The sequence below is a fragment of the Palaemon carinicauda genome, chromosome 7, assembly GCF_036898095.1.
Source record: "Palaemon carinicauda isolate YSFRI2023 chromosome 7, ASM3689809v2, whole genome shotgun sequence".
In the NCBI taxonomy this organism is placed as follows: Eukaryota; Metazoa; Arthropoda; class Malacostraca; order Decapoda; family Palaemonidae; genus Palaemon; species Palaemon carinicauda.
Genome location: NC_090731.1, coordinates 115002578 through 115015057, shown reverse-complemented (window position 1 = coordinate 115015057; position 12480 = coordinate 115002578). Strand labels below are relative to the sequence as shown.

General features: G+C 40.8%; 1 protein-coding gene across 3 annotated transcripts in view; it reads right to left on the bottom strand.

The window, feature by feature from the left end:
- Positions 1 to 12480, bottom strand: part of LOC137643987 (probable phosphorylase b kinase regulatory subunit beta) — a 647361-nt gene that overhangs the window by 483418 nt on the left and 151463 nt on the right. For all 3 annotated transcript variants that reach the window (XM_068376819.1, XM_068376818.1, XM_068376820.1), the window contains exon 6: positions 3089 to 3248. In XM_068376819.1, the coding sequence (XP_068232920.1) occupies positions 3089 to 3248 (160 nt within the window). The remainder of the gene's footprint in view (positions 1 to 3088; positions 3249 to 12480) is intronic.

Sequence of the window (12480 nt, the reverse complement as noted above, 5' to 3'; positions counted from 1 at the left end):
AAATAATTCCCATTACTCCCTTTAGGCTCAGCAACAAGCCACATTGGTGGTTTTGGCTTTCTTTGGGGGAGCATAGTTAAATCGATATCTTTCTCAAACCAGTCAGCAGGTCTATATACATCCAAACTGTTTGGTATCTTATCACATAGGGCACCCATGACATTTAAGTTATTAATTTTGATATCATTGATGTTACATATTGCGTTGAATGCTTCTTCATGATTGTTATAAGTTATCCATGAATGCCATTTTTCATTTTCAAGTTTCATTCTAATTTCTTTTATCACTCCATAGCATCTAAATGCTTTATATATCATATCATAATCAGTATTTATTGGAATTTGGGTAACATGAAGGATTCGGAGTTTCCGTTTGTTACCCGACTTAATTGGGTTTAAAACATGAGTAGAGGGGTCCTTTTTTGTTCCTAGGTCGTCAACAGAATTTTCCTTAATTGAATTAGCAGAGGTCGTCAACAGTGCCGGGGGAGAGTCAGCGTATCCAGGGGATGGGGGTTCGTTACTTAAAGAATCCATTAGACGAGAGAGAGAGAAAAGGGTTAGTTTGATGTACCTGCTCGAGAATGTTAGGCCATCACACATCAGAAAGGAAATTTGCACTCTCCACTATCGGCACAATGAGAGTATACTTCCCAGATGGTCCACTCCATACCCTACCCGAAGGATAGCATCAAAACAGATATAGAGGCACAGGTGTAAGCTGAACCCGCCTGTTAGGACTGAGACCAAGAAATTATGGAATCATCCTCCCCATATCTGTAATGACGGGCTTCCGGCCAAAAGCCAAGAGTCCTACCCCAAGCATCGGATCCCCCTGGATTCCGAAGACCCAACACTTGAGAATAGTTCCGCCAAAAAGGTCCAAACCATCTTCGGGATGGCTGAAATCATCCAATACTCTCGCATATAGCTTTGAGTGCAAACACCTCCCAACCGTGACACCTCCTCCCACTCATCAAAGCAGGCAGCAATAAAGGATGTATGAACATCCCCGCCAGGGCTACAATAGATGTAGAAACATCCAAGCCATAGGAAAAAAAAGAAAAAAAAAATATATATATATATATGTACATAATATATACACATATATAATGAGGGAAATTTTTCTCATAGAGTTTGGAAAGCAAGACGAAAGAAAGTTCATGAAATTAGGATAAGGTCGAAGTAATATTGAGAAAAAGAAAAAGGTGAAAGAGAGAAATTTAGATTCGAACTGGGGGAGCAATTTCCCCAAGTCCGAGAGCCCTCTTGCCCGTCACCAAGTTTCAGCACAGGAATGAAATGCCGTGCTGAAGCTCAATGACTTCATCAAGGCATTCTCTCATTAAGAGGGCCTCCTAGGATAGCGTTGACAACTAAGGTCTCGTGAGCGCGAAGCTTTAGAGCATGAGCGTCTTTTAGGTGAAGAACACTCTGATCGTGATGACCTACGATCATTACGATCTTCCAATTAGTGCAAACGACGATCAGGGAAAGAAGTTCCAGAAGGGCTAAGCAAGGGCGATGCTCGTCCCTTAGCGCTGCTGATGATCCCCGGAAGATCATCACCTATAACCTGAGGGTTCCTGTAAGAAGGACCGGAGGGTTGAGGAATACGGGACAACGAGGTCCCAAGCTTGGAGGGAGGGTTCAGCGTTAGCATGGGGTCGTTGGAGAGGCGAACGCAAACGATCACCTCTTCCAACCGTGGAAAACCCAGGGGAAGGCGACAGATGGACCTCGCACAATTCCAGAGCATGAGATGTCGACGGCTCTGCAGAAGGTTCCCTTGTGGCACCACACTGTAGAAGGCACTGCTGCTCCTCCTTCGAAGGGGGTCTCGAAATCCCTAAGGACGATCACACCTGAAACAAATCTGCAAGGGGAAAGGCTCGCCAGCGACTGGAGGAGAAGGTGCTCCGGTAGGGGAAGCAACAATCCCCCAGTATCCTGGGGTTGCCTAGATGATGAGCGATCTGTGCTCCGGGGTCACTCGTCCCTCGCGAGAGCCGGCACGAGAAGGAGGTTTTGAGAGAGATTTTGGAGATACGAGAAGAAGAACACGTCCCATTGGGAGGCAGACCACTCCCTACACTGTGCAGGGTGAGCCCTGCTCGCAACAATGCCCTCGACATGTAGGACACAGAGTGTGGGTCGGTCTCCATAATGAAGGAGATAGCAGAAGGACATGCATACCTGAAAAAGAAAGCAAAAATCAAAAGATCCAATGACAGTCAGGAAGAGAGCAGACACGTCCGATCTCTACTGAGCCAAAAGAAAAAGTGATGTCTCACAGCTGTGAGAGTATATTTAGAGGTGGCTGGGTAGCCCCCAGCCACCCCCTGCCTACCCACTATGCGGTTAGGCAGGGTTGCCCTCTCGCAATTAAAGTCTAATGGCTACCTCCAAACACCGCTGAAAGATTATTCACATAAATAAAAAGTTTGTTAGTATGGGAACAAACAGCATACTTAAATTATATAAAACTAAATATATGATAAATAGTTAGTTATTCTGGATGACACTTCTTCATAACTAAAGGAAGGACTACCCAATAAAAGTAAATGCACACAGAATGGCTAAAATACATAAAAGTTAAGCAATTAACTGGAGCTCTTGCTTACCAGGGCTAGAGGATTTGATTATTACTATACATCCAAATTCTTAATTCTCAGTGCTTGGATTAGAAGGATCTTCTTCTTAAACGTCCTAAAATCTGAGTGATGGGAAATCTAAGGCTAAGGAAGGGAAAACAAGTAACAGATGGAAAACCATCAACTGAACCAAAGGAATGTGAGTGCTGGCTAAGGGAAAATAACCCAGATATTAACATAACAAACCTTCAAGACTAAACACATATTTAGTTGGGGGAGCGTGTGTGTGCTCTCATGGTAACGATGTTAGACAGAAATGTGACAATGTATATACAAAACCTAGATACAGGTTCAGTTTCCAGCTTCAAGCAGTGACAGAGACTATTTCAAAATATTGTGATAGTAAATGATCTTTTATAAACAAGCACAATAAAAAGCAGAAAAAAAAATATATAAGAAATCATAAAGAAAAATATGCATAAATATGGTACATACTTTTGAACTACTCTCTCTTGGCAGCAGTGTTTCGAAGATACTTCTATTGCGGTTGTGGGCATCAATATCAACAAATACAACAGACCAGGAAGCCCCTTTTTCTCCAAAAAGATTACATCCATTAATGGCTTCCAATGCAGCCTTTGCCATCCCAATAGAGCTGTCAATGTAAATAAAATCACACCATGAAAAAAAAATTTTTGTAAGCTAAATTTTGATTAATATTATTGCTTGAGAAGTTGTAATGCTATATCTACTAAAGGTATCTTCCAGGGAAATCAAATATAGTATTCTTTTCCGTTCTTTATTATCTAAAAGATTTACACAAGTATTATATTTTCAGCACTCTTAAATTCATATGAATATTCCCACAAAACATCTAAACATCAGTTGTTCATAGCAATTCATGGTACAAAATCATACACAATTCCTTCTGAAGTCTTGAAAACAGAAGTAAAATAATTAGACACGACTGTTTATGCATGAATCCCTGTGAACATATGGTTGAAAGTCAACTACCTGGCTCATTCTATCCAATGTCTCATGACTGGGCACTTCAGTACAAAAACTTCTCCATACATTCTTCAATATTTTGGATCCTACAAATTCTTTTTGTGTATTTTGTATTCAATGCTATATTCTCTCTTCACCTGAGTGTGAAATACCTGTACAGCAATCCTTAGCCATATTACACTATGAGTACATAGAAAATTTTTCTGGCTATTATATGTAAATTCATAACAATTACTCCTCAGTATATCACAGATTTCTCCAGCCAGAAGGTATTGATATTTTTTAAATTATTAATTATTTCTGTGGTTCAATAAGCATTTTCTGTCTAAGAGGTTTATCAGTGTGTGAAGAGAGTTTAAAAAAGCTTAAACCTATAGAATCGATAAAACAAACATATACTAGTCATAGTTATAAAAAATATATACTGCGATGTTGAGAACTCCTTATATGGAATTCGTTGGACTAGAAGTGTTTCAGATTTCAGAATATCCGTATAATGATGAGTTAAATCTTTTTTTTTATTCTGATGTAAACTATTTAACACTACAAAGTTTGAAGTAAATTTGAATGCAAAATAGGCTTTTATTATTATGCAGCTGAAAAAATTGTTTTGGGAAGCTATAATTGTCTTAATTTTTTTAAACAAACTAATGAATACATATTTTTTTTACAAAGCTAATTTCAAAACAACATACTGTACATTATTATAATTTCATGATTTACTAAAGACGGTTTAGATTTAATCTATGGCTCTATATTAATTGCTAATCTACCCAATTAATTTGTGAATAACAGAAAAACTACAATTTTTTTAAACTATGTATTTTTCCTATCTATGCAAACCTGAGGGATTTGATTGGGTTACTTCTTGGACAGTTGAAGAATTATCAAGAGTCTGGCAGCCTGGTAAGGCAGCCTCACCCTCCCTCGCTCTGTATAGGTTGCTAGAATGATGTTGCTTGTGGCTGATTTCTCTAATTCTGGTCAGGTCTTGCAGGATGGATACGACAGGAAGTAATCATTAAACGACTCAAGTTTGTAAAGGTAAGAAAAACACACATTATTTTAAAAATATGTAGTTTCTTCTTATGCGGATACAACCCGAGTCATTTCATTGGAGAGTCTTCCTTAAGTAGGAAGAAGTCCCATGAAAAGAAAAGGGTGTCTTACTGGACCGCAACAAGAAATCTTCGTTTCTGAACCTGATAAAGGAGTAAAGGACATGGCATTCTTACATCCTGTGACCCACTGATATGTAGATAGGTCACGGCCCGAAGAAAAAGTTTAACCATGATGAAAGGCATTGCCCATTACATGATTAAAGGATTTGCTGAAACAAGTCTTCTAAACACTACCCATAAAGTTGTTGGTCCTTGACACCAACTGCTGAGTGGCACTGAGAGGTCTAATAGAAAAAGTGTCTAGGGCCCTATGGGTGCAATCCTTACGGTAGTGAGAGTAAAGTTTGTCTGCCTGTTCTAGGCCCCTGCTCTAAGTACCTCATCTATAGAATGGTTCACAGAAAACCATGGTTGCCACTACACCACAAATATCATGTGCTTTGGGAGGGACTCCGATAGATGCTTCTCTCAAAAGATTTATACGGTAACATGATTGTCTCACGTAACCAAAACTTATTGTGCTCTTGGTCACTCTTTTTTGTACAACCTGTATTCTAAAAAAAGGTTAGAAGCTACATGATGACAGGAACTAGTCCGCTTCAAGTAAAGGCAATCCGCTCTTACTGATGATCATTCACACCTGGATTCTGAGTCTAAGTTACAAATTCAGTTACAAACGAGAATTACAGTTATATCCACCCCTTGGAGGGTGATACAAGATGAGAGGTCATGAAGCTCACTCACCCTCCTAGATGATGCCAAGGTGAGGAGGAAGACGGTCTTTAAGCGTGAGGTCTCTCTTTAAGGCCTTACTTAAAAGTTCATATGGTGCTATTTTCAAGGAATGTAAAACCCTAGCCACACTCCAATTTGGGGTTGGATTTCCCATGGTAGACAGGACTGTTCAAAACACTTTGTCAAATCCAAGAGTCCCCACAAAGAGGAGAGGTCAATTCACTTCAGTTTAAAGACCTGAATCAAGGCTGAACAATAGCCTTTCACCACTGTGACTGAGAGAAGTTTCTCCCCCTGCAGGTAAATTAAAAAGTCTAGTACCCGAGGAATAGGGGCCTTCAGTGAAACAGTGTTCCATTGTCAACACCAATCACAGAATATGGATCACTTTGCCTGGTAGACTACTGTGGAAGTCTTGCGCAGGTATCCAGAAAGTTACTTTGCAGTCGGTCTTGAAAAAGCCTCCCTTCAAAGGAGGTGCAGGGTAACTGCCACTGTGAAGAGAGAGGTACTTCACTGCTGTGTGGAACCTTTTCATGTATACTTGTCAAAGAGGAGTTTGCCAGTTTGGAAGTTCTTTTAGAACCTCTACGGGTAGATCTAGAAGATCCGGGTAGCACTTCACTTAAGGCCACCTTGGTTCCGCTAGTGTTACTCTGAGGTCTTTAGACATTCTGATCTTGCTCAAGACCTGGCAGATCAGATAGAGCGGAGAAAGGCGTACACATCCATCCCATCCAAGTTATATTGGAAGGCATCTTTTATCACTACTCCTGGGTCTGGGACTGGGGATTAATAAACCTCTAATTTGTAGTTAAGGTGAGTGGCAAACATGTCAATGGTTGGGAACCCACAAAGTCAGGAGTTCTCTGGCCGCTAGATGATTCCAAGACCATTCTGAACCAACTATCATCCCTAGTCAGCTCAGATTTTCTGCTATCACCTTTCCCGGGATAAAATGGGCTGTGAGGCGAAAAGCACTCACTAACGCCCAATGATGCATCCCTACTGCCAACTGACCAAGGAGGTACGACATGGAGCCTCCTTGCTTGTTGATGTACATCACTACGGTCATATTGTTGCTCATCAACACTACAGAGTGACCCTTGATGGAATTTGTGAAGTGGAGTAATGCTAGATATGCCGATTTTGTTTCCAGGTAGTTGACGTGGAACGACTTGTCTTCCCGTGTCCAAAGGCCTGAGATCTGTTCCGTTCGATGATAAGCTCCCCACCCTTGGTGGAATGCATCTAACAATAGGTGGTGGTCTGGAGGATGAACCTATAGTGGAGACCCAGCTAACAGGTTCTATTCCTGATTCCACTTGGCCAGATTCAATCTGACATTTTGAGGAACTCTCAGCAGAATAGATGGGGGTTAGATGTCTGGGACCACTGAGACTTTAGCACTAACTGAATGGATCTGAGATGCATCCTCCTGAAGGGAACGAGCTTCTTCAGGGAAGCAAGATGTCCCAAAAATTTCAGCGACCAGTAGAAACCAAAAAGCTCTCGTGAAGGAAACTTTCTGTTTTGGACAGAGTCTACATCCATGACAAGACACCAAACAAGGAGCTGGGTTTCGAGGAACAACTTCTCTAGATTTAGATGGATCCTTAGATTGCAACAAAGTCTGAGAAGGACTCTGTGGTGAATAAACTGATCTCTCGAACCCACCAGTAACAGCTAGTTGTCCAGGTAATAAAGGAGTCTGATCCCTGTGGTATGAGTCCATGAGGAGACAAGAGTGAAGAGATGAGTGAAGACTTGTAGTACTGTGAACAGGCCGAAGCACAGCGCTTTGAACTGGAAGATCCTTCCTTAAAAGGAAAATCTCAAGAAACTTCCTTGGCCTCAAATGAACTAGGATCTGGAGGTAGGCATCTTTGAGGTTTGCAGACAGCAGGAAGTTGTTCTGTCAAATAGCCTGAATGACTGTACTGGGTGTTTCCATCTTCAACTGGGTTTGGAGTTGGAGCAAGAACCTGAAGAAACCTGTAGACTTGTCGAAGACTTTTTTTTTAATGGCATTCTTCTGCAGCATCATATCAACACCTTCGCTAAAGTGACGTCAAAATATGCCATGTTACAAACAATGATGTCCCAGATATGTCATTTATAAATATAAACCAAATATAAGTTAGAATCACTCGTATATCTTACGAATGAGTACAGCACATATGTCAAATATCACACTAAGGAAATTTAACTAAAAAATCTCCTCCCTTGCACGATATTAGCCACTCCTCCTTTCTTCAGCCCACTAACACACAAGTTGGGGATTCTAACCTTCATTCCTAGTTGTGTAAGAGCTAATTTAGTATGTTTTTATGCTACTATGTAGAATTACACCACTCTCTTCCAGTGGCAACATTCTCTACCCGAGGCATTACTCAAACCCCTCCTGACACCCTCAGCTTAGAGACATAGGGATCCTCACATCTCACCCCACTGCCAACATCGATATATTTGCTATTCTAGTCCTCATTCATGATATAGGGTCTATTTTAGTGTATTTCTATGTTGGCATACATGCTCAAATTACACAGAAAGTACTAAGCAACATTCTTCAACCATCATCAGTTATCCGGCTCTAACTTCCACCCACAATATCACCAAAACATTTTACCAGTAATGCAAGATGTTGACACACAACAAGATATGTTTATTTCTTGTTATTCTTTTTTCCCAATTATCATTTCTACAAAATAAAACCTTCTTCATGTGTCTTATATATTTGATATTAGTATTATTCATTGTTTCACAAAGTTAGCCTCCTGTCATTATTTCCTTTTATTGACAGTATACACAGTAAAGTATGTCATGTTTCTACATGTGCAGTCTCTATTTCCAAGGTTATGAAATAACCAAAACAGGAATTATCCAATTCATAGTGACAGTCACACGCAAGGTGGAATGACAGAAGAACAAACAAACATTATGCAAGGTGGAACAACAGAACAAACAAACCTTATCTCTCTCTCTCTCTCTCTCTCTCTCTCTCTCTCTCTCTCTCTCTCTCTCTCTCTCTCTCTCTCATTATGTTTTTTTGTCATTAGCTTTTTAGTTTATCATATACCTTATAAATATACATTACAGAATACTTCTTGTGTTAAAAGAAATGAATTAATATTTTCATTACATTTCTGTACGTAAAGTCTATTATTACTGACGTAGTTTTATATCTTTCAATGGCTATTTTTCATGGAATTATTACAGAATAACAGTCACTTCAAATGAATATAAAGTTTCTTTACATATAAAATAACAGTGCTTTACCATTATTTAAAGAAAGATATTTAATTTCTAAAAGATTATACTATAATCAATTCACAATGAATGGGAAAAACGGATTTTGAGCGAAGCGAAAAATCTATTTTTGGGTGAGATAGCCATGCCGTCCTGATAGAAGATTCCTAATAGTAGCTTCCTAAGGGATATATGTACTACAGTGATATTCCCAGAGAATTTACCTTTAGGTCTCCAGAATTCTAACTCCTGACACGAATATCCTTAAAATTTCTCTCAAGGATATCGCATAATATCAGGGAACGTATTCTTGACACGCCACATAGCAATCTTCGCCCCGAATAGCGTTTACGCTTCGAATGGGGAAAGTGGCAAAATTAGAAGGGGAGCCGTATCAAGGTTACCCTACTTGACATACTACTATTGAGTATCAAGACAGCACCATATCCAAGGTGGCGGACATTCCTTGTAGCATTGAGTATGGTGCTACAGATACAGTAGTTTCGGGAGGGATTCTACAAAGATCTTTTCTATAGAAAAGGAGGGTGGGTCCATCAGGACGACATGGCTATCTCATCCAAAAATAGTCCATTTTTTGGGCTCAAGCCATGTCGTCCTGATGGAAGTTTACCAGAGTATTACTGTATCTGTGTATTTTCATCAGTGCCTTAACCTTGGTCATCTGGACCATTTGAGACAAATGACATTACCGTTATCCGTCATTATCACTAATCATAAACAATGTTAGTGCTTCCTGCCCCCTACAGGAAAGACTTATTCTAGACGGTAGAAAAGGGGCCTCAAGGTTAGCATATATTGTATGAACAAACATAAGTATTCACTGAGTATACAAACGATCTCACGGTTTGTATATGTTGTCGGAACACTATCAGTGTCCATTATATACATTGTTTGTAAGAATACAATGATATGAAGTTTACTTACATGAGTAAATCAAAGAGCTCTGGCATCTTAAATATGCAAATTGCCGGGCGAATTAGGACGCAATTACATTCTAATAGACATTTATTTCTAATAAATGACTAAATGAAATAACAAGTGAAACGAATGTAGCATGATAAAGGAATTATACATGCGATGTATACAGAGATTATTTTCATTTTTTAAAAGGGAAGAAATGATGAGTGCCACTCTCAGACTGAAGAAATGATTTTTAATAAATTTTTCCTTTATAATTTCTGTAAATGTTGTATCCTATCGACACTGTATACTATGTACACACGACACGAGTGTTATCTGTACAACTCCACACATGAGATTTTGAATAGATTTAGTGTCACCATAATAACACTCATTTAAAGGGTATCACACTGAAAGTGCTGACACCTTCTCCCTTTAATTGACAGTTCCAATCAATTAACTGTTCATCGCAGAATTAGACAACAGGTTTTACTACACTACCTACCGCCACCACATAATGCTTCAGTTCATAGACCTGCTTAGCATAGTGTTTGTAAAACACACTGGATGATTTCCATCCATTATAGGAGCGAAGACGCTCAAAGTCCATATACTTAAAAAAGTTCAGTGATGAAGCAATTTTCCTCGGATCATGACCTGCGGGAGTACTGTCAGGATCTGCTTTGCGAATAAAGTAGGTGAGCTTCGCCCTCAGTTGTTTCAGGGATAAGTTTGATCCAGTTTCTCCTTTAAAGATCTGTCCTCCCCTGAAGTCTGAAGTTCTACGAAGATAGACCTTTAGACACTCTACAGGACACAGAGAGACATATTCCTTCGGAGGGCAAATTCTCCAGGGACCCCACCTCTTAGTGGGTAGCTCGTTCTTAGCGAGAAAGGTTGGATCAGGAAAGAGATTCAGTTCTCCTGCTTCTGTGAACAGAATGTGGCCCTCATCTCTAGATAGGGCCACTATTTCACTAACTCTAGCCCCAGAGGCTATAGCGAACAGAAAAATAACCTTTTGGGTTAGATCCTTGAGGGAACAATCTTCATTATTCACAGATGAGGCATAGTGTAGGACCTTGTCCAAAGACTATGAGAAGGGCTTTGGCGGTGCTGCAAGCCTAAGCCTTACGCATGCCTTCGGAATCTTATCCAAGATTTCATTCACCAGATCCACTTGAAAGGCGTATAGAAGAGGTCTAGTCAAAGCTGACTTGCACGTAGTTATCGTGTTGGATGCCAGACCTTGATTATGAAGGTGGACAAAGAAGGACAGACAGAAGTTCATTGAAATTTCTTTCGGTCCTTTTGCTTTTACAAAAGCAACCCACTTTTTCCAAGATGACTCATATTGTCTTCTAGTTGACTTAGACATGTATTCTTCTAATAATTCTATATTGCCTTCTGAGATCCCAAATCTTTTCCTAACTGCAAGGGCATGAAAATCATGAAATGAGGGGTTTGGTGTCTCTGTGATGAATCGAAGGCAATTAACTTCTGAACCCTCTGAGATAGTGCTGGGTTCAGTACAAGGGCCAGCCTCAGCCTCAGTTCCTTCACTAGAGGGAACCAGTTGCTCTTGGGCTACTTGGGAGCCATCAGAGCCACTCCTCCCTGGAAGGATCTCAGCATGTTGAGGACCTTCAGCAGGAGATTGGATGGGATAAACAGGAATTCCTGAGTCCATCCCTTCCATACTAGAGACATGGTGTCTGTTATCTCCATTAGAGGATCCTCGTTTGGGGCTACATATCGAGGTAGCTTTTTGATGACGCTCGTGACGAAGAGGTCAATCTGAAGCGCGGGGACTTGTTCCCATCTGGGAGAGAATAGGTCTGCGTCTCTGGACCATTCTAACTCTATCAGCTTGAGCCCGAATAGAGCATCCGCTGTCACATTGCGGATCGATTGTACATGAACTGCTGATAGGTGCCATCCTTTTAGGCAAGGGATGGCTAACATCACCTAAACTATATGAGACGCTCTCTAGCCTTGTTGGTTCCGACGTCTCATTATTGTTTCGATGTCCCAGATCAGCCTGAGGAGGTCTGATCTGCATGGAGAGTGTTTCCCCACCCACGACAGGACTAACATGGCCTTGGATAGAAATGACCGAATCCCTTGGATTTTTCTCTGATGGGAGTTAACACCCCATTCTTCCGACTAGGCATCCATGCGGATGATCTTCAATAGTCGGGGTAGTTGCAAGGGCCTAGTCTTCAATAGGTTTCTGGCCTTTGACCATTGTTAGGGAAGTGATTAAGGGAAGACCGATATCGGTCCTTTTAGATCTCTTCGAGCGTTTGATGCGTACCTTCTCCAGACTCTTAACGCATCTTTCAGCTGTGCTCTTAGCACTGGGTCTGTCACTATTGCAAACTGGAGAGAGTCCAGAACTCCTCCCTGTTAGCATCTTGGAATCCTGACTGATTACCATAGTCTCTTGACCAGCCCTGCGATCTCCTTTTACATCCCCAAGGGAAAGGAGAGCTGGTGTGACCACAGGTTTCAATGGTTTTTTAACCATTGAAGCCTTTGAGCTGGAGGGAATCGAGACTTCTTGAAGCTGATCTTGCATCCCCGATGTTCCAGGAACCGGAACACTTCCTTGGATGTTCATACACCAGCCACTTCGGGTGCTGCCCACACCAGCCTTTCGTCTAGGTACTTTGTTACCTGAACCATTTCTAGGCTTGGTTTTTGCGTGACTGTGTCCACCAATCCCGTGAAGATACTTAGGACTGTGTTTAGTCCGACAAGTATCTTTCCTAGGACATACATTATCCTCTGTAACTTGAATCCTAAGTAGGAGGAGAGGGGACAACTGACTGGAAGCTGCCAATAGGAATC